The sequence below is a fragment of the Crocodylus siamensis genome, chromosome 12, assembly GCF_052110815.1.
Source record: "Crocodylus siamensis isolate JL-2025a chromosome 12, ASM5211081v1, whole genome shotgun sequence".
Lineage (NCBI taxonomy): Eukaryota > Metazoa > Chordata > Crocodylia > Crocodylidae > Crocodylus > Crocodylus siamensis.
The window spans coordinates 4039234-4066376 of NC_143406.1; the positions used below are offsets into that span (position 1 = coordinate 4039234).

Here is a 27143-nt window from a genome sequence, read left to right on the forward strand (position 1 = left end):
AGTGGGTTGCAAGAATATATAAGAGGGTTGTGAACAAGCTTTAAAAATGGATCAGGCTTTAAAAATGGATCAGACTTTAAAAATGGATAAAAATGTGGGAAACTGTGGCCTTTGCTTTGCAGGCTGTCAGACGTCCAGCAGCCTGCAAGAAGCTGCTTGAGGGCCCGCATGCCCCACACACCTACTCCCTGCCCTACACTGAGGAACTGGAGCCTGGGGCAGGGGGAACGTACCAAGTCAGGCATGAGGGGCACTGGGTCAGGACCTATCATCGATGTTTACAAATGGGTCCTGGTATAAAAAAAGGTTAAGAACCACTGCTCTAACGGGGATAATCCAACCTTCATCTTTGTGCAAGGATACTCATCTACAGGAATGGAAGCTCCTTTTATAGACTGAACAGAGTCCAAAACCCCTGACATCTCTCCTGGCCCCGAAGAACATAACTAAAAATGAAAAATTTGGCACCCTATGCATGTCGCATCTTAAGACGTCAGTATATCCTCACTTCTGCAGATAGGCAGCTAGATAAGCAGTACAGCCACTTTCCACACTACCGTATGGAGACCACCCGCAAAAGTAAATAAAAAGCACAAAAGGCAGGTCTCCAGGCCCCAAATTCAGCTGTTCAAACCAGGACTGAATGGACAGCTATTCAGAAGCATGTACCGTGGAATGGGAGCAGGATCTCTACCCCCCGCCCCACAAGGGGCTATACAATGCATAAGTAGTACAAAAGACAAGACAAGCTGAATGAAAATGAGAGCTGCATATTATAGTACATGTTGGTTGAACAAGGATTCTGTTGTCTTGCATAACAGTATTCTTCACCAGAGTTAGTGAGCCAGGTATTTGGACAAAGTTTTAATTAAGTTAACCATTTTTGGTATCAGGAGTACAACTGATCACTTGTGTCAAAGCAGAAATTGTATACCTTCTATCTAGCCAACTTCATCATTGTTCCTTCTTGATGCACAGCTTGACCAACAAGATAAACTGCATAAATCAAGCACTAAAGGGGGGTCAAGAGCAGATTTTCTATCTAGATATGATCTAAACAAGTTTTTTCCTAAGGAAGTTACATATTACTGGGAATACAAGGTGAATAGACAAACTCTTCTACACAATGTCTATATGTTCTATTATGCAGTCCAATTCCTCCAGACATCCTTTAATGGAACTGTTGCTGATTTTTCCCCTTTTGTATTAACACTATTTCGTAACACCATAAGTCTTCATCCAAAATATATGATTTAAAAAACTGGATTGAATCAAGACTACAAAAGCACTGACTGGTGGTTTTGCAACTGCATTATTCATGTTGTTAAAACAGAAAAGTTAATAACGTAGATTTAATTTGCGTAGATTACCACGTCTGCCACCTTTATTCAAGACTAGATTAAAATATACAACAACCTTATTAATATCTTCATTTTGGAAAATGTGCAAAAATTGGGGTATGTGAAAAGTCAGATGAATTCTGCCCAGGATCCATGGCTGGAAAAGGAAGGTTCAACAAGATGGCCTTCAGTCTAGCCAGACTGAGCTTCAAAGAACCAGTACATTATGCATTCAGATCCACCTGGCCTCCGAAACAGACTCTACAACATGCAAGTGCGTGCAGAGATGTGCAATGTAAACTGCTTTTAAAGCAAACACACACCACATCCGCAAGTGATAAACAGAACATTAATTGCCATTAAAGTCTTTAAGGGTTCCTGTTTTTAAATGAATTTTTATAAGACTTATGTCACTGTATGGAAGCAAAAAGATGGTCAACATGAATCAGTAAAACTGCTCAAATGCATGGAACAGTCTAGGAAAGGTATCTGGCACTTTCATAGAAGTGATCCGTAAGAACTACTTCACGGTCAGGGCGGCTAGGATCTGGAACCAACTTCCAAGGGAAGTGGTGCTGGCTCCTACCTTGGGGGTCTTTAAGAGGAGGCTTGAGGCCTACCTAGCTGGGATCATTTGAGCCCAGGTTTTTTTCTCCTGCCCTGGCAGGGGTCAGACCTGAAGATCTATAAGGTCCCCTCCGACCCTACTTCCATGATTCTATGATCATTTTGGCAGGCCACTCCACTTCAGACTGGATTCCATTTTGGGCCAGCATCTAATAAAGTTTCATTATAATTCTACCGAGTCATTCTTCAGCCTTAGAATTCCCCATTTCAGCAGAACATAGATGTAGCCCAACAGATGCAGAAACTCAGCAAAACCTGGTTCCACTCATCTTGTGCCTACCACCACTAAATGCACCCTCCTACAAATCCATACACACTGCTAAAACTTATGTGATCCATCAGATATCCATAATATGAATTTATGTAGAATTTGTAAAAAAGTAAATCGTTTTAAATGGATTTACCAGAAATTAGTGGCAATCTGGAAAAGCCCCCACTATTATGGGAGGTGAGGTGAGTTGCCCACCAGCACAGCAATATTAGTAAATGAAATTAAATTGAATTTACTGCAGCGGAAAGATGTTGGACTGATATTTCTAAAGACCCAATTCTGTATATACAAATATTTAGAAATAAATCAGTTCAGAGGTAGTAACGTTGTTCAGTCAACTGCACAGCAGTGAAGTATCAATTCCTGAGCTTCAGACCACATCAGAAGTCCAAGGTATGTTACTCTTCATACCCATATAATCCTCTGTACTCCTTGACTTGCAACCCCATGATGAAAGCATGAACTCACTCACACACCATTTAGTTCACTGGAAATAAAAAAAAAAAGTTTGGCTTCTGACAGGCACAACCCACCTACACTAGATTTTCACCAGTGATCTAGAAATAAAGTCTAACATTTACCTGTTGTGTTAAGAGTCTGGCTGGTGTTGCAAGTAACTAGAGGCAACTAAGGAAGACTGAAAAAAGTTCTGTATTTACACTGCTTTGCTTTTATGCATCTACTGCCCAAGTACTCCAGGTTCCAGAAAAGGACCAAATTCAGGTATTTAAACTAAAAAGATGTTGGCTTTAAGCCTAAAGTTCCATTAAAGGCATTTGAACATCCCTTTCAAAAGGTTTTCAGGTCTCAACCCTACAATACTAAGAACCTGGAGGGGGAAAAATAAAATGTCACAAGCATTAAAAACCTGAAAGCATACTGTAGTGAAGAAAATTAGATTCAACTTCCTCACTTTGACAAATGAAAGATTAGCAAACAGGTTTACTTATACCATGATTTAAACCAAGTGTCCCTTTAACTATTTACATATATTAATGGAGGTTTTAAGTTACCAACAAGGTATCTGGAGCTAATCTTTGCTAGCTAGATGAGTTTCCATTTACAACCACCGGTTGAATGGAAAACTAGCTCTCACTGAGAAGGGCTTTATTCACTGTGCCAGAATCCCTTATTTTAGCAAATAGCACTATTCAAAACCTGAACAAGTACCTTAAAATACTGAGCTTGGGCTATCAAGACAGTCACGAGTTAACAGTTTCTGAATCAGCATCAAGTTAACTAAGACAGCACCTCTGAGCCCAATATGCAGTAAACCTAAAGTTCTGCTTTTCAAAGGGTTCATCAGGTCACACAAAACATTTACACATTCCATCCTCTCCAGGCTTTTAGAAACCATTCTGTATTCACTTGCTCTGTCTTCTTGCCATTTTGGAGTTGGTACATGTTAGTCCTCGGGCCTCCATTTCTAGACCAGGAGTGAATCAACCTCAAATTCTCACAGTCTGGGAAGTAAGGTTCTTCAATAAGTGAATTCTCTGTGGTTTTATATCTTTAAACTACGGTTCCCAGACTTTCTGGGCCAATACACCACTACCCAAGTTTTTCACACCACCACCAAACTCTGCAGGGAAATGCACAGGAACCATGTGTGACCTGCAGGCAACTTATCAGGGCATGACAAACCAACAGTGGTATCTTCGGGAACTACGTCTTTTGGGAACTATTTGAGCACAGCAAAAGCTCAAGCAACTAGGATGCACTTTATCTGCCATGCCATGTGCTGTTCAGATATTTGCAAAATGTCAACAGCACAAATGCACAGACCAGGTGGCCCGGTTTTAAAAACAAACAAAAAAAATCTGATTTAATGAAGCAGGCTCCTTGTACAAACATCTCTGCATTTTCCCCATATGAAAACCCCAAACAGTAAAGATTACCTATATTCCCAAATCTTTAAAGACAAACCCTAGAGAAAGATCCAGCTGGGTTACTGCTATGCTACAGTTTGACTAGTTAATTGCCTGATGCTCTCTATTTGTGACATATTGGCAGGTTCAGGTGAATGCACAATGGAATGAAGTATTTGCTTCTCTCTTTCTCTGCATTTATTTGGTCATCATTAGCACTTGCAATTTGTTTTCCTTTTAGCCTTTTATATCTGTAGACAAAATGTAACCCCTCACTTTTCTGCTGTAACAGGAACAAGACCTTTACAAATTAGCATTCTATTTCTGAGCATCTTTCCAAATGCAGCATCAAAATACAAAGTACTTGTCAAGGAGGCAAAATACTTTCAAGTCTGACAATAAAAGGCACTGGCATTAAACTGATCAGGGTTCAAAAGGGCCTAAAAGTCCTTAAAAAAGGTACATATGCCACCGAAAGAAAAGTTCTATGGCTGGAACCTAAGGACTGCCAGGAGTCCATCAAGGTAGGAGGCACTCACATTATTTCAACCTTATCTGTTTCATAAGTAACCTGTAGCACAAACTCCCAGATTACTGGACAAAGAGTTTGGGGGATACTTAACTGAAATGCTGACTGCTTTGAAGTCCTCCCTGGCTAAGTGATGCTGAGAAGAAAGTAATCATCTGACAGGACACACTGAAATTTGTCAAAACTCAAGTTATTAAAGAATGGCATTTTAATGGCTAGCGATAAGTTTTCTACAGAATTATTAAACAGCTGAATGACCTTCCCCCCCCCTCCCCCCTCCCTTTTTTTGGAGAAAGGCAGCCTTCCAAGAAAGTAATTCTGGTAAAACGTATGGCTGGTGTACAACATGTGTGCGCAGGGTTCTGCACCAACAGTTATGCCAATGATAGCCCTCGTGGGGAGAGTTATATTGGTATACAAGTACCTCAACTGTATGGTTTATTCAGGTTCAGGACGTGAAATAAGCTATGCTGATGTAACTGCATCCATATTAGATAACATGCACCACATTAGTTACATACCAGCATAGTTGAAAACAGCAACACTTTCTAGTTCAGGACTCAGAACCATTAAGCCACTCACTGCAAGCAAAGCAATTCTGAAGCATGCTGCTATTAGATCCCTTTCCATCATGTTATGTACTTTTGGAGAAAAGACATTTTAAATACTGAAGTTTCCCAGGGATAGAGACCCATAAAGTTGCTATTAAAAATACCAAACTAAACACTGCAGTTAAAATATTTATCACAGTCCAGGTGTCAGAGTTCAACCTTTCTGAATACAGCAGAAGCTTCTGCTTAAAAAAAAAAAATCAAGTACACTAAGCAAGTCATGGGTGAGGGGGCGGCAGGGGAGAACGATTGTAATTCAAAGCAAACGTGGAGTTAAAATTCTATTTGCCCCAGAACAGGGGTGCTCAATCCCTAGCACCTTGTCATCTGGTCTGCTGGGCTCTCCAGGGGTCCACAAATTTGGCAGTGGTAGGAACAGTATCACTCTGCTGGGCCCTATGCACTGGATCAGTACCCTAGGGTTCAATCTTGGCACACAAGGGCCGGAGAGTGCGGCACTGGGCCTTTTTGCGCAGGGCTCAATCCGATCTGTGGACCAACCCCATACTGCTCATTTTACCCATGGGGCTAAAAGCTTGAGCACCACTGCCCTGGAGCCATTAAAATACATAAAATCCATCCATTCAACCATCAAAGTTTAATATGCAGCATTATGGCCATGCTACTTTATTGAATTCTTATTCATGTGATAGCAGTGCCAAGTTTAAAAACAAACAAACAAAAAAACCACACCTATTTGTGTGTGATCTATAATATTAAGACACTAACGCTGTAGGCTATAGGCGTCTCCGTGTATAGTACTGTAAGTTTCAAATACAAAACCAGAAGTGCCTATCCTTGCCAAGCAAATTCATCCTGAAATTAGAAAAAGTCCAAGCTGGAGAAAGACTCTACATTGAGTAAATGTCAGTTTTTGACTAATCACCAACTTTCCTGGACACTGCCTGAATGCAATGTACTGACACACTTGTGTTTTCAGTCTATCAGGAGAGTTGCAGAGTGGCAAACCTCTGGGAGAGAACAAAGACAACACTGATTTGTAGCTGGAGAGCCATGAATGCTGCTTAGAGGCCCCGTTAATTACAGAATTGCTTGCAATGACCGTGAAGCAGTCTAGTTTCCCTTCATTTCAGAAATGAGTGCATACCTGAATGGGTACTATAATCAAGCAAGATTCCAGGGATAGTTAAGAAAAAAAGAAAAATCATATCAATTCACTGGGAAGGATCCATTTACTATCCCCAGCAACCTTTGAAGAATCAGTAGAACCAAAGGATACCATGGCTCAATGTTTTCAGTGAAGTCAAAATACTTGTAGCCACTGAATATTGGTGCTATTACCGACTACCAAAATGCCAACCAAGACTGATTTACTGCAAACAAGATGGATGGAAGACAAGCAGCAATGGCACACCAATACTTCCCTTTAAAAAGGTGGAAAAGGAGATGCCTGAAGAACCACTGATGTATCAGAAGTGGTCATAGGTAATACCCGACACTATCACACATTCAATCTAATAAGATTATCCGTTAAGCAAGCAAGACCATCTGTTCAAATATACCTTACATCCCCATTTGCTTAAAAGGTGTTCCAGGCATCTCTCATTCATTAAAGGCAAAGCAGAAGCTGTTACTAATTTTAAAAACCTTCTGCACTAAAGTTGAGCTTGTACCTGTCTCTGTATACAGCCCTGAAATTTAAAGTCTGCTCGCTTTCTATTGAAATATTAGCAATATTAACTCCAGTCTTGTACAGTTTTGCAAACTGACCTAACAGACTCCAAGTGCTTTTTCGCCTCCTATGGAGTGAAAGGATATAAGGCATTTAAAAAAACAAAAACACAAAAAAACCAAAGTGCTTTCTTCAAGGACAGCCACTGAACTGACAGGTTTTGTTGTGGGTTTTTTAATTAAATAAAATGAAAAACAGTTAACTAAAAATGTAATACTTCTCTTGAGACTCATCTTCTTGGGGAAAATGTACGAGCACAGTTATGCTGCATTTCCGCCCTCAAGGTGGTAACTTTGCAAGTATAATTATACTGGTATAGCTCTGCTGGGAAGTTTCTCTATGTAGAAATATCCCCAGTAGCTTAACTTTGACTCATTTGGCTTTTGAACATTTTTCTATGGCAGCAAAGTCCTGCCTTCAGTAAATGAAACATTCATATACAGCAGAGCAAAAGGACTTGAGTGCCATATTTTTACTGCAGATAACCTAGAAAGGCACCTCACTTTGAGAAATTAATGAAGAACATCCCAGTTATAAAGCAAAAGTGTCTTCCCTTAGACAATCCACTTCGTTACTACTATACCCTTTTCTTTTCTTTTCAAACAAAGGAAGCACTATTCTTTCCCTTACCCCCATGCCAAATACCATTTTCCCTTTTAGCCTACACGTCTGAGTTTACCTGCCTGGGTTTTTAAACTAACATCTAGATCAAGTATTCAACAGGAATATCTTTTCCTGACAAAGGATTTACACCTGACAGGATTCCTGAGAACGAGTATTATCTTTCACTATACCTTACTGAAAGAACACTCCTTCTATCTAGGCAGCCATCCGATTAAAGGAAGCAAGGCTATATAGTAACAGTGCCCAGCGAGAAATCCAGGTCATGCTGATTTCTGATCTCATTTAGGGGCCTAAAACAGTGTTTTTCCCAATTTTGGTATGCGTCATGCAGTGAGCTTTGGGATGAGGAATGAGAAAGCAAAATTAAACAACTTTTACAATATCTTGGGGTGTTGGAGAGATGACTGTGGCAAAAGGACAGCAATTAAAACCACTTGATTCCATAACATGGAATCGGAGGTATTAAGCAAAGAACATATGTAAGATGCGACTCTCCCCCAACCCTTCAACACAACTGAAGTTGTGTTATTGGCTTTAGAGGAGCTCAAGGGCCTCAGTTATAAGTAATCCTTGTCCCAAATGAAGCAGGTTGTTATATGAACACTCTCTCTGAAATTTCTGCTTTGAAGTCTAAGGTTATGATAGGGCCTCAAAAGCACCTTCTCCTCCACAAAGTGCAGGTGAAGTAACCAGGCATTAATGTTACATGTTGGAATCGACTAGACAAAGTCAGGGCCTTCTTAAGTTTGAAAGATCTTTTAAAAAAATTAACAGGAAGGTCTTTGATACAATTTAGCTTAAGTAGCAGCCCACATTTCCTTCCTCATGGAAAGGGTTTAGATCAACTCTGTACTGAGTAGTGGATTATGCCAACGCTTCCCTGAAGAGTATGCAGAAGAAGTGAAGCCCTATTTTACAATTTCTAGCCTTCCGCTCGAAAATAAGCAAGTGTGACTTCAGACAGTGTTATTCTGAACCTAAAAAAACTAAGCCACAAGTATTATTTCAGAATAAATGATTTATTCCTTTGTTTCAAGTGGGCATCAAATGAGGCCTTTATGTCATATCTTAAGCTATTTTCTGAGCATTTTAATATAGCCTTCCAACTGCTCTGAAATTGTGTACCAAGCCCAAGGATCATCAACTTCCTCCCCTATCCCACCCAAGTCAAGCCTTAAGTCAAAAGTGACATTGTACTATTATGTCCAAGTGTTCGATTCCACTCTGTGGGAGGTCTACCTACTAAGCCAGCGCATGTACAGGTGTTTAAATGAAGGCTACCATAAATTGTTTGAGAGACAATAAGCACATATAAAAAGGTAACAAAGTTATCAATAGGACAGACTATGCAATAATACATATGTACCAGGCAGCATCATAAAAACTGCAGTAACATTTTTAATTGTCCCACTTGGTCTACTTTAGTGACAATTCAGTTTATAAGCACTGTGGATCACCTGACAAAGGCACCTCTTGCACAACAGCCAGTGTGCTCCCTGCACTTTGCTATCAGATGCATTTTCTAAGACCTCAGGTACACCATCTTTCTGCTTACTCTTCCCTGAAAACTATTACAATTCATACCAAATATGCTTAAAAGAGACTACCTACCATAACCTTTTAAAATCCTACTGAAAACTAAGTGATCTTGTGCATTCTGAGAACCTGCAAATAGTCTATTTACAAATAATTACTAATTACAATCCAAGCAGAGCATTCCATGCTAAGGCACATTACCAGCATCATTCATAGCTTCTTTCAGGCAGATTTCTGAAGTCCCACGATTGACAAGGTCTCTAATGAAGTCTAATTGCAGGCTCTGCTGTCCAACAGATGTGGCAAAAGGGCAAACCCACAAACTATTTTGCTAACAAAGGAAAAGCATTTGGTCTGATGAGGGCCAGTGACCTAAAAAATGTTCTACTCTTCTACCTACCCCTTTATTTCATGTTCAACTTTGGACCCTTTTCCCCAGTCAACTCACTTGAGGGCAGTAATTGCCAAAAGGATTTTCCTGAGCTGCTGAATGAAAAAGAACATTATCTCGACAGTGACATACTTAAACATTAAATAATTTTGTACCATCTGTTGTACTATCCAACAGATCAACTACATGTAAGGCATAAATTGGTAAGTGCCTTACCACGCTGTATAGTTACTGAAGCTACAGCATGTACAAGTCAGACCTAAATCATCTCCTCCTCCTGCTTGTTCTTGCAGCAGAGTGTTTTAAACACTGGCCTGTAGAACATGCAGTGGCCACATGATGTAGGGTTATGGGAAGGATCTTAAAACCCCAAACCAAAAACCATTTGTAGCCAAAAGAGCACAAGTCACTTCAGTGTTTTCAAAAATTTGTAAGTTCCAGAAGGAAAAAAAAGCAGCTGTGCTGCAAAGATATTTTAAAAAAATGGAGCATCAGTTAAAAAACAAAAGGAGTAAACTGCTTTGTGTTTGTGCTCTTTCAAGTTTGCTTCCACTCTGACAGTCCTTTTGGGAAAAAACATCCTTCATGAAAGCAGGCACAGAAAGCCAATGGCACAAAGCGACTGATCTGCAAATTCAATTCACTGGGAAATTCAGAGACCAGAATGCCTTTTTACCATTAGTTTACCTGGATTTTATAAAGCTCTTGGAGATGCACAATGGAGTCTGACCTGTTGTTTTAAAACCTCTAGTTCCTCAAGATTACAGCAAAAAAAAAAAATCACAAACCTCTAAAAGGTTCAGACCAAAGCACAAAGAAAATAAGCCCACAAAATCCAATCTGGTGATTTTTAAACCAGTACCATAATTCCGGGGATTCTGACTCATGGCTTTTTTGAGCAATTGGGATTTGTCATGCCAAGATGTGCTGCTCTCCAGAAGCAAGATGTGAGCACATCATGGGAACGCAAGTGAACAAGAGTCATATAAACATATGCAAACAATCAAGTTAAGCACAGGCCTCTGGCTTCTGGATAGTGTTCAGCAGGATGCACCTTTCTGCAAAGGCCTCCTTTTACTACTAAAGAAGAGAAGCTCAGCTGATTTTTATCATGAGTTTTGTCCTTACAGCAAGGACTAGGCTAAGGCTAGCGTATGAATCCTAACATTGGTTTCAGCTTGAACCGCGCCTGTTAAATAGGTCTGGTTCACGTTACACTTTCAACATGAAAGAAGCCTAGTGAGAGTGTTGCTGATGAAAAGCATGTTGAGCACTAATGAGCACCGTCCACAAGTAATTTAAACATTTGGAAGCAACTGGCAATTTTCTATGCCATTAAGAACTCAGCAATCACTTAGAGTCAGACTTACCATTAGCTCTCCCAAAAAACTCACAGTACTGACTAGTCCTTAACCTGACTCAAGTTTTAATACCCGTTTAATCCTCAAGCCTTCATAGGAACATAGGATCCGCCAAACCAGATCAGACCTTTTGTCCAAATCAGTCTGCATCCTGCCTCCAGCAGTGGCCACAAGGCTATGACTCAAACTTCTAGCAATGCAGATCCAACCACTTATAAAATGCTTTACATATGGGCAAAGTCGGAAAGAATTCCTCCCCAACTGCTGCGGTGAATAATGTCTATCGTGAGCGCATGATTTGATTACCTGGTCCTTCACTTACATAGCTAAAAGCATTAGTAAATTTAACCAGCCTTTTTTAATAGGTCAACCACAGTAGTTGAGTGATTTCACACGACTGTGAATTGTGCAGGTTTAAATGTAGAGCAAAGAAACAGCTCTCTGCTATATTCTTCAACTTACTAGTTTAGAGCGACTCTCTCACTGCACAATTAAAACAAGACCGACTAAAATCATTTAAAGTTAGGGAGGTTATACTGAGAACTAAGCAAATGTCCTTTGGAATCCTCCTTTCTAGTGCTTAAGTAATAATGCCTTGGCTTTGAAGTTTCTCAGCACGTAAGCTATAAACACGCCATGTTAGTTATCCAACCCCCTTAGCCCCCCCCCGCCAAAAAAAAGAATAAAACAACCCAAAAAGGTCAACAAGGCTGCTAAATCTTTAAAAAACACTTAGCGATAAAACCAGTATCTGGTATCAATGTGACTTGCTAGTTAATTATCATACATGACCACTGGAGGTCTTTTAGTTCCACTGGAATTTCACCAGTTTAGAGAAGCAAGGTTTTCTTGGCGATATTTTTATTAGATCAACCATATAGTTGAAAGAGATGTTAGACAACATTTTGGGCACAAAGTGCCATTTGTCAAATATGGCATCTGCTAAGATATCACCCAAAAGAATCAGTTTGCCATCAGCCTAGCTAGAACTGAGCAGGTGAACATGCCTTTCAAAGCAGCACACTCTTAACATCAACACCCTCCCAACAAAGCGATAACCCTAGGAGCCAACATTTCACTCTCCCTTTTCTAAGAATCCATACCTTATCGGTACTACTCACATTTACAAAATCAATCCTTTCTGCCACTCACTCTAACAGGCCCTAAACACTCAATTTATAGCCAAGAGGCAAAACTTGCAGCCTCCAAGCAAAGTATCTATTCAAACCCTATTTCTACACTTATCCTTCTCAGTTCACTGTTCTGGCAACATCCCCAATTAAATCCCTTCACTGTATATACATATTGTGATATATAGATACATCACAATAGCCAGTCTAGAAAACCAAAAACTTACTATATAGCATCTTCTACCCTTGTCACTTATAATCTAACTTGTCTCTTGCATGTACAAAATTCACCCTGGAATGGCAGGCAGGAGACTTGCATCTTAAAGAACCATTATAATGCAAATTAATAAATGGAAAAGTTCTGTTAGCTTTTGTACAGGTTTGTTTGGCAACTACAATTTATTTGCAAGTTAAAAGGAAAGTCTCCCAGACAGCCACAATATTTCTAACAGAAATGAAAATTACCCAGATTTAACACAGTTACATACAGTTGGCTTTTGCTTAAAAAAGGAAATTGTCCAAGTTTACAAGAACTACATGGTTTTAAGTGACAATGTTATGAATCCATGAGACCACGTTGGTTTCACTCTCAATAAAAAAAAAAAGTTATAAGAAATGTCATAGGCAGATTACCTCATTTAACTGAATTCTCAGCAGAAGTGTTTCTGTGGCTTCCCATGGAAAGTTTATCCAGACAGTTGTTAAAAAAAGATGCCACAATGCCTTTTACTGCATCACACTCTGCAGGTATACCCTCCCCTTTTGATTTCTCACCCTGTTCTCATTAAGAAACTGGGGGGCTGTGGTGTAGACACCCACACAGTCAAATGGGTCGCCAACTGGCTGGTGGGCCGCACCCAGAGGGTGGTAGTGGATGGGTCCTTCTCAACCTGGAAGGACGTGGGCAGTGGGGTCCCGCAGGGCTCGGTCCTCGGGCCCGCACTGTTCAACATCTTCATCAGCGATTTGGATGAGGGGGTAAAAAGCACCCTGTTCAAATTTGCTGGTGACACCAAGATGTGGGGGGACGTGGGAACATTGGAAAGATGCAACAGGCTACAATCAGACCTAGACAGGATCCAAGGGTGGGCAGACGAGAATAGGATGGGTTTCAACACAGACAAGTGCAAGGTGATGCACCTCGGGAGGAACAACCGGCACCATACCTACAGGTTGGGGAACTCCCTTCTTGTCAGCACGGAGGAGGAAAGGGATCTGGGGGTCATCATTGACTCCAAGATGAACATGGGCCGGCAGTGTGGAGAGGCAGTAAGGAAGGCCAACCGCACCTTGGCATGCATCCACAGATGCATCTCGAGCAGGTCCAGGGAGGTGATCCTTCCCCTCTATGCGGCACTGGTTAGGCGGCAGCTGGAGTATTGCGTCCAATTCTGGGTGCCGCACTTCAAGAGGGATGTGGACAGCATGGAGAGGGTCCAGAGGAGGCCACTCGTATGATCAGGGGACAACAGGGCAGGCCCTATGAGGACAGGCTACAGGACCTGAACCTGTTCAGCCTCCAAAAGAGAAGGCTGAGGGGGATCTCGTGGCCCGTTATAAACTAGTCAGGGGGGATCAGCAGGCATTGGGGAAGTCCCTGTTCCCCCGAGCACTGCCAGGAGTGACCAGGAATAACGGTCACAAGCTGGCAGAGGGTAGGTTTAAGTTAGATATCAGGAGGCGCGACTTCACAGTCAGGGCGGCTAGGGTCTGGGACCAGCTTCCAAGAGAAGTGGTGCTGGCTCCTACCTTGGGGGTGTTTAAGAGGAGGTTAGATGAACACCTTGCTGGGGTCGTTTGACCCCAGTATTTCTTTCCTGCCGTGGCAGGGGGTCGGACTAGATGATCTGCTCAGGCCCCTTCCGACCCTATGAACTATGAAACTATGAATCATTTCTACTTTTCCATGTCTTCCATTCTTTAAGTTCACCAAGGGAGATTTAGCAACACAAAAAAGCTCTTGCATCACAGACAAACTCTTATAAAAGCAAGAGCAATTTTCTTGAACCTTTGAATTTCCTACATATGTGGTGTAGCTATCTGTTTGACAGAGCTCAGTGCAGGCATGCCCCTAGCTTATTTTGTTAGGAATATGGCTTGCTCATTGCCCCTCTTGCAGTTTCTATTTCTGGTGAGCACCTCTGGCTGCCGAAGGGAGAAACATGCTGAGAATACGCAAGATCAAATATCAGAAACCTGGTCAAGTTGCGAGAGCTCTTCCCTCCCTGCATCCTCTTGCAACCCACTTCTTCCACTGACATGCTATCTTCTACAAAGGACTGAGGCCAGGTGTGGTAATCCATTATCGGAGACACAGCCAGTGACGTGAGAGCAGACCTTCAGACAGAAGGTCAACTTAACATATTCCAAGTTTACCTGAGGGTTAAGTGTCATTTCTGGTGCACATGAAACATAAGCAGCAGCTACTCTGTATACAAACATAAGAAGCATCTCAGACAGTGTTTTCATTTTTTTTTTCCCCCCTTTGAAAGAGGTCCTAGTTCAAAGTTAGGAAACTACTGTCTGCAAAGCTTAAACTTAATGAAGGACTCAGTATATTACACCAGTATACTAAGAGATCAGATTTATGCTTACGGATTAAGTTAATCCTTCATCTTTTTTTTTTTTGTACTCTTAACTTCATATTACTGTAACCCAGACATCCTTATCAGCAAAGACACAGTAAGTTGACAGAATGTCCCCAAAAACCATTCAGTCTAAAGAAGCATCGGTCAAAACCAATTCAAAAGCATCTTTGGACTCCTGTATACTGAGAGAAAGATCAGTTTTGGCAGCAACCATTATAATTGGCTTTGTGTGTAATGTAACCTATTTCTGATAACCCATAGCAACTTGATTTCTCCAACGATGAGACTAGGTTTGGTGTGGCAAATAGGTAATACTTTTTGCTAGTAAATTTACTAGCAAGTCCACGTATGTACTTGTAAATTAAAGGCAAAAGAAATAATCCAATCTATTCCCATATAGCTGGTGAAATGTAAATGCCATTTTCATTGTGAGGAAATTGATTTCCATTATAAATTTCCTGGGAAAGCAAGCTATACGTTGAACACCATGGTGGAAGCTGACAGTTTGATTAGTTATAGGACATTTTCTGAACTGCAGAATACTATGGAGTATGGTCTGGTGTTCTGTGACATTATGAAAGGGATCCAGTGCTCTTCAGAAGTCCCAGGTTTCCAAGTCTTAAAATATATACTGTTTGCACCACAAATAACACTGACGTTGCAGCATTTTCTTTGATGAGCAGCACTGACGTGATCTGCAGTTTAACATCTTACAGTTTGACAGTACAGGCTTGAATTAAAACATTCCACTATTCATGACAAGTTAAAGAAAATACCCCAATAGGTAAGTATTCATCATCAAGCCACATCTGCCAACTGCTGATACATATCTGATTTTCAAACTGTAGTTCTTGCCACTTTTGCTGTGCACCAAAGCCTGTGGTAATGCAATTCATGCACTGGAAATAAAACTACAAACTTTTGCTAGATATTCTATTAGAGACACTGGTGTCAGATATGAATTTTTGGACTGGCCGAAAGACAACCTGAGAAGCAGCAACATCCGTTACAAGCAAATATCCTGTTTAGGGGAAATAAAATACAGGCTGAAGTTTTAACAAATTGTTTTGAATAGCTTTATTGCAAAGTAGTCTCAAAGAATGTGATGACCCCACATTTTTAATGTCGTTAATGACACCCTTAACCAAAATTGTATGTGCGCAATTAGACTTCTTTCAGGGGGAAAAAAAAAAAAAATCATTGGTCTAAAATGGAAACGGTGATGAACATACTTTCTTATAAGGAAGGAGGAACACCGATATGAGAGAAGCGGGTTTCCCAAGAAGATCAGGAACCTACCTTGTATCAGTCTTATCAAATACAGTGTTCCACTGATTCTGGAGAACTGCTCAGTGACAACACTTCCAAAATGTACCTGTATGGTTACAGAAGCCAAAGCTCCTGCTGCACAATATACCTTCACTTTTGGATGTTTTATCCAATTAATACTACTCACCAAGTCAATTAAATCGCTGAGGTTTTTCTCTATCTGCTGGGGAGGCAGACGCCTCATTAAATCCAAGGCACAATCCAGCTGCTGGTCACTCTGTGGAAAGAAGAAAATTTGTCATTCACAGTCAGTGCAAAAGCTGGATTTGTTCATATAAGGACTTAATAGAAAAAAAACGTATTCACTGTTCAAGAGCAGCACTCCCTCTTTGCACTACAACTGGTGTACACAAGTAGAAGTATTGGCTCTAGTTTCAGATCATCTGTCATATTGTACCTCTGAATACAATCCGTTTTAATAGAATTCAATATTCAATAGAATAAATGTCTGGCCACTATTAGAGTATTAATCTCATATTGGAGTGCCTGAGTACAAGGGCTCCCCAAATTGAATACGGCATTTAAAAAAAAACAAACCCCCCCACAAGCTTATGCTGTAATACCTTCACACCCTGAGCTAACAAACTAAACACTCTGGCTGACACAGACAACTTCAGTCTCATCCGGAAACACATACATTTTGATACCCATCACCCATAACGGAGCTTGCTCTTTTACTGCGCTGAGAAAATGCAATAGCCTAGTCAAGTCACTTTCATTCCAGTATTGTATGTGGTTTATGCAATTCAAACCTCTGCACAGAAAATAAAGCAAAACATTCGTAGACTATTTTTACCATAGAAGGCAAGATCTGAGAATAGATCATTCTACTGTCTTAATTTAAAGCAGGAACTTGCTCCATATTCAAGGCACTGGCTGCTTACATACTGCTTTTCAAACCATTGTAATGTGCATGTTAGATTGAAGAGCTGACAAAGTTAGTCCCTTCTCCTCTACTAATGTCACTTCCTTATTTTCATTAGGTTGAAATACAAGCCACATACAAGATGAAGATTTGAATCGGATAAGAATTATCCAGCTACCACAAAGGTCTCTCCCTTCTGCGATTAAGTCCTCTTGGAGAGCTCAGGAAATTATGTACATAGTGTGAACTATTGGCACTAAAGACCAAATACAAGTCCAATGTGTTCGGGGAAGTAGAGGGAGGGATATGTGAAATCAACAGCTTCTATTTTCTGGACTATCTAAAGCCACTGTTTTCTCAAACAAGATATGCCACTATAGACCGACACTAAAATGAATCTTCCAGCTGTACCAATTCTGTTACTGATACCAGGCACTATAACTCTATTGCTTGGTTATAGTTATAGCCACAAAGCACGCTTTTTATTCTTGAAGAGAATTTGGGTACAGTGGGTTCCCCAGCCATAAATCAATATATACGTTCCTTGCCACTGGGCATATACCTATGCAGCCACGTCCAGTAGCAATGGAAATCAACATTTTGTAGGCGTGTTCCAGTCAGCAGGTCACATTTCCACCAAATTGTAGAAAAGGTTGGTTTTTTGCTCTTTCAGTCATTGCTAATCTTAACTTTAGAATTTCTCATGCTAATATTCTACCCAAACTTTCACAATGATGATTAAAAAGAGGCTTCATACATGACATACCAGCATTCACACAGTATTAGAACACCTACCCCTCTCAAAGGAAAGTAAGAGGGTGAGCTTCCTCTCCAAGTCAGCTGTGCCCTAGCAGTCGGGGAGGAAACTCAGTTTCAAACACAGCTAGTCACTCAGAGGCATTCCATCATCCACAATATTCACTATGAAAAGTGAAAACAGCTAGTTAGTGCTTTCCCCCCTCTTCTTAACTATACCTCTAAGCATTCTTACTGAATAAACCTTTTAGCTCAAGTTAAAATTAACAAGGGATTCCTTGTCAGATGCAATCTGAACACCTGCAATGCACTTTACTATTATTAGGCATTTTTGAAAAATACTACCCAAGCATTTATTCCCATGCGAAGAACAATTTTTCCAACCATTTAGCTGGTCTAATAAAAGGGATCACATTTACTCAAAGAACCTTGTCTGTATGTCTTAGACCAACACAGCTACAACCAACAACCCTAGCAAGCATTACTCTAACTCCAAAGGGGCTCCTCACAGAAGAATGAAACAATACATGTTCAGTGAACAGTTTCCAACTATAATACAGGTGATGTCAGATAAAATGCAGCAGATTTCAGCTACGCAAAGAGCCAAGAACATGTGGCCTACAAGTTGCCAATGTGATCTTCAGTAAAACCAAGCCACTTAAGTAGCACCCCTGTGATTTAGAGGTGAAGACAAGCAATTCCTACAAGAAATCTCGATCTCCATTTCGTCTGAACATGAGTTTGGCAACCGAACTAACACATTAACATGCTGTTGATATCAGGTATGTCTGTGGACGATTCAGATTACTATTTACAGAAAATTAAAAGTTGCTAGGCTTGACCTTTTCAAGGGGTTTTATTTTTTGATAGAGCAGCCTTTCTGTTCATAAAAAGGGAAATGGTAATAGGAACGGGATGGGCTGTAAAAGAGAAGCCCTCATTGAAATGCAGCTCTCTGAAGAACTGACTGGCAAACAAGAATAAAAACAGTCTGCAGAACCATGATGTCTTTCAGTGAGGGAAAACAAAAAAGGTTCAGCATTAATCTAACTCTTTCTTTAGGAAGGAGCCTCTCCAAAGCAACTAGGACTGTTTCCTCTGGTTTTATGGGTTGCAAATCCTTCCTTTCTAGACCTCTATTGCTCTGTTTGGACATGTGTAAAAAAAGTTTCTTTCCCCAGACAGTGTTTGCCTCTTAAACAGATAAACTTGTAACAGTGCCTTCCAGGACAAAAATCAGACAAATTGGAACAAGACCTCATTTTCCAGCCAGACATCTACAGAAGCTTGCAAAATTTGATACAACATTGCCTCTTCTCACCAACTGTAGATTACAAAACCTAGAGAGAAAGTAGGAAGCAGTGTTCATTACAAAATACTGTTATACGAGGGCCCTGCCATGACATTAGAGCCCAAGGAACTGCATCCCATTAGGTGATCTGTAAAGGAAAAGGAATTAGCCCTCTTCCCGCCTCCACACCCAGCTAAACCAGATGCTTAAAGATCATCAGCTAAGGACACTTTTACCCCAGCTTAGATTGACATTTCATAATAAATGGGCCTACTTATCAACTCACTGAAGGAAACTATTATAGCTGGGAAGCAGAGTTATGTTTGGTGCTTTTCTTTAAGATGTGGAGAGGGGAATCAATTCCTTTCCCCTTCTAACCTTGCAGTCCCCAGAGGAAGATACTGTTTAGATGGCCTATGAATGCCCAGCTCCAGCAGCCAACCCTAGGCAAGGAAGCCTTCTAACCAAAGTATTGTCTTTACCTCCTGCTATCTCTTACGTCAAGGGAGGAAAGCTGGCACATGGTTGCAAGGTCATGCTCCCGACTTAAGGATCGTGGGAACGCTTATGGAAGTGCTTGTTCCTGCTCTGCCAGCTGGAATTGTTTAATAGGAGGCTGGAAAACTAAGGGAAGACAACAACATTAGGCACCATCATTAAGAAAGTGACTCCTAAAAAGTAAATGCTCTACAGCATAACAGGATTTTAAAACAAAAGCATCTCGAGTGAAGCTATGGTTATGCAGTTTATAGACGGAAAATACAGGCTTCAACTAAGAGTTTGATAGTGATGGGTTTAATGAAGTTCTAGAACAGACATATGCAAGTTTAATGGATGGGTACTCCCTGCAGGGAGACGGAGAAAGCTTACAAAAATGGTTATAGGCAAAGGCACAGCACAATATCAAATATTCAATGCCGAATATTAGAGTACAGTGTTCTCAGTGGACACCTCTGCTTTTCTGGAGCACAAAAAACACAAGCATGGCTGTTGACTTAAACAGAATTCCTTGCCCACCCATTACTTAAAGTACTTTTTGGAAATTCATTTCAAAACTCATTTTTCTCTTAAGTGCTTTGCCAGTAGGCTGCTTCAAGCATTGATATCAAGGACAGTCAAGCTAGTTCCTCAGTGCCAAAGAAGAAGGCTATCAAGGCAATTTAGGGAACCATAAAAACAAAAACCGAAGCCATGAAGAATTGCAGCCTGGTGCACAAGTTTATCAAAGAGTTCCTGGACCCAAATCAGTTCTGTATTTTACTATATATGAATAAAGTACATAGCATGCTGAAACTTGAGTGAATAACATGGAGAAGCCACAGCATTTCCATTACAAGGATGTCTCTCAATCTTTCTGAACTCAAGGTCCAAAACAACTGACCTAGCAACAAAATTTGTAGTATGTTTGTAGTAAACTGCCCAAGGGGATTGTATAAAGGGGGGGAAAAAAAACTGAATCAGATGCCTCCTCATTGCCACGTTATGTCTCGCTTCAAAGTTTTGCTATCCAGTAGATTTTCATCAAAAGGAGAGTGACTTCTGATGCTGAAGATTACCTGTTCTTTTCTAAAATAAACATTTCCGTGTTCAATGACAACTTTATGGATGCTCCAGATTCTCTAGCAGGGCCCAAACAAGCAAGTTAAGGGGTGCTGTGCATTTGACCTGCAAGAAACATTTGGTTTCAGCCAACTGTTCTAGAAGAGAACCAGAGCTGAATGAATGCTAAGCCCCTGGGGGCACATACCCTGGAGCTGCACCAGAAGCTCACCCCCCCCACCCCATCCCCCACCAGCTGCTACACTGCAAAGGCATCCCCATCCCTCCCCACTGCTGCACTGCCATCCCTACTCCATTATGCATAGGCAAAAACCCTCCCGCAAATTCAGGACTCACCCTCAGCTCCCCATGTCACTCCTGCTAAAGCCACAGCAAGGGTGGAGGGGATGAAAGCCAGCAGCTGCCCAGAAGCCACACATTAACCATTCACGGGCCACCTGCAGCCCATGGGCTGCCAGTGAGAAGTGATGATTTGGTACCAATATCTCCATATATTTTAATTGGGAAAGGTTTGATCCTTCCTTAGGCAAGGGATTAAGCCTACATGACCTATGGAGGTCCCTTCTTGCCCTACTTCTATACAATTTTTATGACCCCTCTCCCAGTAAGAGCTGATAGTTAAGCCACAATCTCAATCTCTTGAGGCTGCAAGACCTAATGAGCTTAGTGTTTCCCCAACATGAGGCAGTTTTTGATCATTTGTACTCCATCCAGGAAAAAAAAAAACAAAAAACCACACAAACAAACCAAAAACCTTCCAGGGAAGAATAGGGGGTTTCAGACGGAAATTCTAAATGAAGTTTTATTACAGACCAAGTCACTGAAGGATTGAGAGATCACAGGAACCTCAAAGACTTTAATCTAAGCTAATGATCTCAGTAAAAATCCCTTAATAAAACAGAAAAAGAAAGAAAAAAATCTTGTAAAAGATGTTTTGCTATCTTGGATCTTTACTGTAGCATCTGTTTCAAGTGCTGTCTCCAGGGGGGAGGAGAAGGAGCAACAATAGATCTATGAAAATAAATCTATACAAGTAGTTAGTATTAGTTTAGCTTCCTTTTCCTGTATCTGTTATTCCTTTCGGCTTTCGCTAAACTTATTTCCAAAATAAATTGCAAATCCAGTTACATTTTTAAAAATAGGTTACAGCTCCGTCTTTACTCATCTTTGCTCCATTATGACAATGTGTAGAAAGAAGAAAAGAAAAGAGAAACAAACAAGAACACAGAGCACATCACAGGATCAGAAAAGTCATACAAAAAAGGCTCAATGAAAGAGGAAGCAGACCTAGAAAAATCAAACCACACAGAGTACTGGTTCACCCCAAGTCTTTTCCAGGATGTTTTATCTTTACCAGAACTGTATGCTTAGTGGGAGTGAGCCGGTTAGACGGGCTTTAGTTGCTGATGCTGGGTTACTACCAGCATGCTGCCTTCTGCCCAGATACCATTAAAATATGTTAGACAAGATAAGCAACCTTGACAGCAAATAAATTCCAGTTCTGATGCAGCCGTGTCAGGAGCTGTGCAGCACCCAGGTATGCGCTGGCTGTCTGCCAGGAGTGCGAGCTATCCTTCATTTGCATCATAATTTAACCTGGGGTTTTAAAATCAGATTAACGAGAGCTACTGTGTGCCACCATGAGGACCTGCAACCCTCAAAGCTCAAGTGTCAATGGTGAAACTTGGACTACTCCTCAGAAATTGCTTTAATGAATTCTCATCCATCTTTTAGGTGGCACCCTGGAATATAGGAGCAAAACTGTTTGGCAGCCATAATGCTTGGCTTCAGTTGTAGGAACCTGCCTCATAAGCAGTGCACCAGTCACTTTTTTTTTTTTTTTTTAAATGAATGAATAATTTCACTAAACCTGTATTTGGAGACTTTCAACTACCTCATTTCACACTAGGTACTGCAAATCAAGGTAGTTAAACTGTGGCCTATGCTTCAGGTTTACAGTCTGTTTCAATTCAGGCCCTTTGAGAAACTAAAGCCTTTCAAACTTCTTTCAAATGCTGAAGGTTAATGTGCTCCAAAACAAGAGCATGCAGTCTGCAGAAACTGTGCTGTCACCAGTGCAACCATAAAGAGACGTCTCTGTGGGCTGCCATTCTACTGGTTTGCTCAGCTTTGCTCTGGTGCTTGGCTGTTACATTACATTAAAGCTGACTGAACAGAATTATGCAGCCCCTCCAACAAAAAAGAACGAACACTGAAGTACTTTCAGTTCTGTATTGCCTATATATAGTGAGGTTCTCAGAAACATCTGTGCTCCAAGAGGTGTAACCAAGTGCTAAATAGCAGGCCTTCCTCAACTTAATCCCCTCCAGCAAATGTGCCGCCTACCATGGGCTGTGAAATTCTCCTACCAAAGTGACCCGTCTTATATCTATGCTGGATCATGCTACTTTGCTCTGCCCCGTTTCCTGCCCCTCAACTGCAGCTACAGGAGAGGCTCTCACTGAATGATGTGAAGACAGAAGTAGCTTGGCTTCTGCTTAAAGTCAGAGCTAGTGAAAATGGTTAGCTATTTTGATACTGCTGCACGCCTCCACTCCAGCTGGCGTTCCAGTAGACTGGTTTCAATGGAGCGCTGATTGGGTACTCTGGCACCTTATAAATACTTGACTGATCACCGGAAGAGATGATAGAATGAAATATCCAACAGGAAAAGACAACAGATACAAATTGACAGTCCTGGGCTGTAGAAGTAGCTGGCGACACAAATAGAAACAGATTATCTCCAGGCAGAAAGCTGATTTCATATGCATCTCCATCAGGAAAACTAAAAGAAACCCTGTCACTATGCATCTCCCACCGCTCTGATACTTTCCCCCTTACATTAGTCAAGATTAATTCTCCTTGCTGCTGGCCCTAGAAGTCTATTTTTGCATTTTCCCCCTCCCTACCAGCACCTAAAGATCAGCTGCCACATTTGTGAATCTGGTTTCACAAGATTATACCAGGTGGTATGGTGCACACTTCAGTACACCTGGACCAGGATCAAATCAGATTTCCATCATGCGCTGCAAATTCTCCAGCTCTATTTATACTTCACAGCTCCTTGCCCTCCAATTCTGCACAAACTGGAGAATTTACCTATGATGTTTTAACACCGCCCAAAAGATTATACCAACATCCAAATACGTCCTCTCCACGCTCCCTAGACAGCATTATCCAAATGTTTCTAAAACGTTAACCCCATTTAGTCTTTAGTATATATAAAAGGACTCCAGGCTACAAGGTACAAAGGAAAACGTTCTCCTGCTGCATTTCTCATCTGACATGGAGCCTGTCGATTAACGCTTGAAGCTGTCTGGCTTTTTGCTGCTGTGTCATCAGCAGGGGATTTCTTATGACCACATGCAATAGTGGTCTAATAAAAAGATATCACCTCTACCACAAGCCCTGACTACCTTGATCACGAGTCACTTTCGAGCAACATTTCTCAAAGCATCAAGGTGTTAAAACGGCCACTGGCTCATCTCCTTCAAAGGACCAGAACTTCTGACCAGCAGGCATCAAAGAATAAAAAATTCTTACTTCAGACAGCAAAATCAGGTCATTTCCAGTCTGCCTCCCTACAGAAGTTTCCAGCTGTTGTGCCAACACCAAATTTAGGAAGTGAAATATAGATACACTATTTCCTATCCTGCCCATCATTTCAACCCCTTCCAGCCCTCAAACTCGAGACCAGGAGAGCTGCTCTTTTCAAGGTATGCATCTGAGACAGAACTACCGTTAACACAAATTTGAGGCCAGAGTATTTTTCTGTCACTACTATAATAAAATATGCAGAAATGCCATTAGATGTAGGCTTGCCAACCCTTCCCACCCTAGCGTAGCAAACATTAGAGTTTGTTTTTCAGAAAATTAGGAAAGTGATGGAAAACCTTGATATAACAGCACATGTACAGACGTCAGCAAAAGCTCTGGTGGGGTGCATAGTCCTCCAGCTTTGACATATTATCAGTTACCTACTCGTCTATAAATTTCTTCCTGCAAGTCTCAAACTGTTATGGCAGCTCCTATCCAGGATCTACCACTGACACTGTACTATCCATCTCTTTTCCCACCCCCACCATTGTCTTTTTATAATCTTAAGCAGAAGCAGAGGTTAAGTAATGAAGATTCAGGGTACAAAAATGCAACTGTCTGTACATAATCTGCAAATGTGATGAACAAACAGGAAAGTGAAAGCATTCCAGAATCAGACTGCTGGTCATTTTGTCTTCTTCCATTTAAGTTCTGTCTAACCAACCAATGAGGCTGTATCATTTTTATCATCCAGAACTCATGAGAATGCATCATGTTCAAAAATGTGCTTTAGCGTACTAAGCTATTACACCAATATTGTGCTAGAAACCCATGATGGAAAAGGAAGGGCAAGCATTGAGAAAGTCCACTTGAAGGATTCCTGGTAAGCAAATTGGATTTAAGTAAGTATACTGCATCTATATAACTGCTGTATTCAACCACGTCCAGGTTAAGGAGGTGCTGTGAAAGATCAAGGCCTAGAAACATTGCTTCCCAGCACCCCCATCTCATTGATGAAAACCTTATTAAGTGCCTTCTTTTCAGGGTCTCTCTGTTAAAGAAGCTATTTCCACTGCTGCCTCTTAAGAAGTTAGAGGGTTATGAAAAAGTACTTCAGGCATTACCTGGCTTTCAGATTACCTTTAGCCATTGTATCTATGTTTAGGCACAATATGGCACAAACACACTCTTTGTCAGATGAAGTTAGGCGCCAAGGCCAAGTATTAGAAGTGCCCCTCGATAGCACAGATTACAAGGAGATACAATGCATCTCTTAATACCATGCGAGAAAGAGAAGACAGGTGCTTGAGTGGCTCTGCCCTTCCAAGAGAGCCAACAGGAATTAGTAACATGCATCAGTTCCAAGGGCCTTCAGGCAAGGTACTAGTCTGCTCTCAGCTCCTGTTAGGCTTAAATTTCATTGCCATCTGTATGCTGATGACACCCAATACTTATCACCATTTTAAACCGGCAGCACTTGCTAAGCTAGTTCTGTCCAGATAGAACAGAAGGTAACTCTGACAATCTTGGAGCAGCAACAAGAGATATATGGCTCCTTCAGTTAAGCTCAGTGAAATATGCTCACTCGGTTACCAGAGTTAGCTACTCTGGGATTCTCCCAAATCCCTGGCTGGTTCAAGTCTAGGTGGCAACTTCCAAAGTAACATCTCATACAACCAAAGATGGGTAATGATTGAGGGAGATGACACCTCACCAACTGCCCATGTCTTACCATCTCTCGATTGTGTCATCTGATGCAAGTCAAGGATCAAATTTTGCAAGTGGCTAGAGCAGTGATAGGATGCCTGGAGATCCTTCTGGAGGTGGCACAGAGTGCCACACAAAGTCAGCACCATTAGGCACACAAACACGATTCACAAGGCATCCATAGAGTTAAAACCAGCTGTCGTCCGAGTTCTTTGCAACAAAAAGGAAGAGTTGCTCTATTTTTTTTTCTTTACTATAGGAAGAGTATGAAAATGAAGAGCTGATATTTTTCAAGAGCTACCTTGACTCTAACAAGGGGTTCCTTGAGGGAAAAAGCTGAGAATCACTCAGCTAGTCACAAACTTGGAAAAAGCATTAGTCTCCACTTAGTTTCTGGGTAAATTCAAGCTGCTGATTTATCAGATCAAGACAGTTAATCTTAGAGGAAAATACCATCTCCTTTGTATTTAGATTACCTGAGACAAACTGACAATCCCTAGATCTTAAAACAAGAAGCAAAGTATTTGTTTCTAGGACTCCCATTTCCTACTCCAGAGAATAAGAAACCAAATCTTTGAGGTAGGTTAATAACTGGAGGTCTATATTTGTGCAGGTAGTCCTGTTAATGTCATTTCTACTAAAATAATTTAAACTATACTGTTAGCAAATCCAGAGAGATGGACAGCAGAGTGCCAGAGATGCTTGCTTGATATGTCTTTATAAAGGAACAAATTTCAGAGGGGTTAGAAAGATATCAATCTAGCCTTCAAAATTGATTTAACATCTCCCAATATTTTGATTTATAAAGATTCAATCTGAAATCGCAGCTGCCTATCCAATGAACAGATGCATGAAGTACAAACAATAGGAACAGAAACTGAAAATCCTAGCATTATTACACTGAAGTACTGGGGGGGGGGGGAGCAGAGAGCAGAGGAAGAGGAAGGGAGAGGGGAAGAAGATACACTTGTCTTGACCTCTTGTCAGGATGATTAGCAATTTCTGCACCAGCATTTATCTTCTGGATAATATCTTCCAAATGTTTTATTTATATGAAAGTTGTCATTAAATAGGATAAAGTAGCTTATTTGCTTTAATATTGTGTCAGAGAGTCTTGTGAAGCTTGAAGTCTGTAAAACAGCTTCTCCCAATAAATGTGGCATCAGAATTAGAAGCCTTCATACCACCTATCATCCCTTCTTTTATTAACATGGTTTCCCCTTCCCCTCCTGTGCGTCTTGGAAAGACTTAATTACACTTCTTCCCACACCCTTTCAAAACAGCAAGTTAGGAACCATTTAATAAACTATTATTAAGCTCAAAGGTAAAGCAATTTCAACAATGTATTTCAAATAATTTTCAGTTTATTAAAAGGAATACATTTTTAAATGTAATTTGACTAAAGCTTTGAAGGACTAAACGCAAAAAATTGACATATAATCTGGAACTGCAACAAATTCAAAATTACAAACTTGACTTCTGTGATGCTTGAACTGGTATCAAGGCTTAAATTTTCCAAGATGCTTGGG

At 40.8% G+C, this 27143-nt stretch overlaps 1 protein-coding gene across 2 annotated transcripts in view; it reads right to left on the bottom strand.

The window, feature by feature from the left end:
- Nucleotides 1-27143, bottom strand: part of CAPZB (capping actin protein of muscle Z-line subunit beta) — a 91424-nt gene that overhangs the window by 48035 nt on the left and 16246 nt on the right. For both annotated transcript variants that reach the window (XM_090023202.1, XM_090023201.1), the window contains exon 2: nt 16026-16115. In XM_090023202.1, the coding sequence (XP_089879328.1) occupies nt 16026-16115 (90 nt within the window). The remainder of the gene's footprint in view (nt 1-16025; nt 16116-27143) is intronic.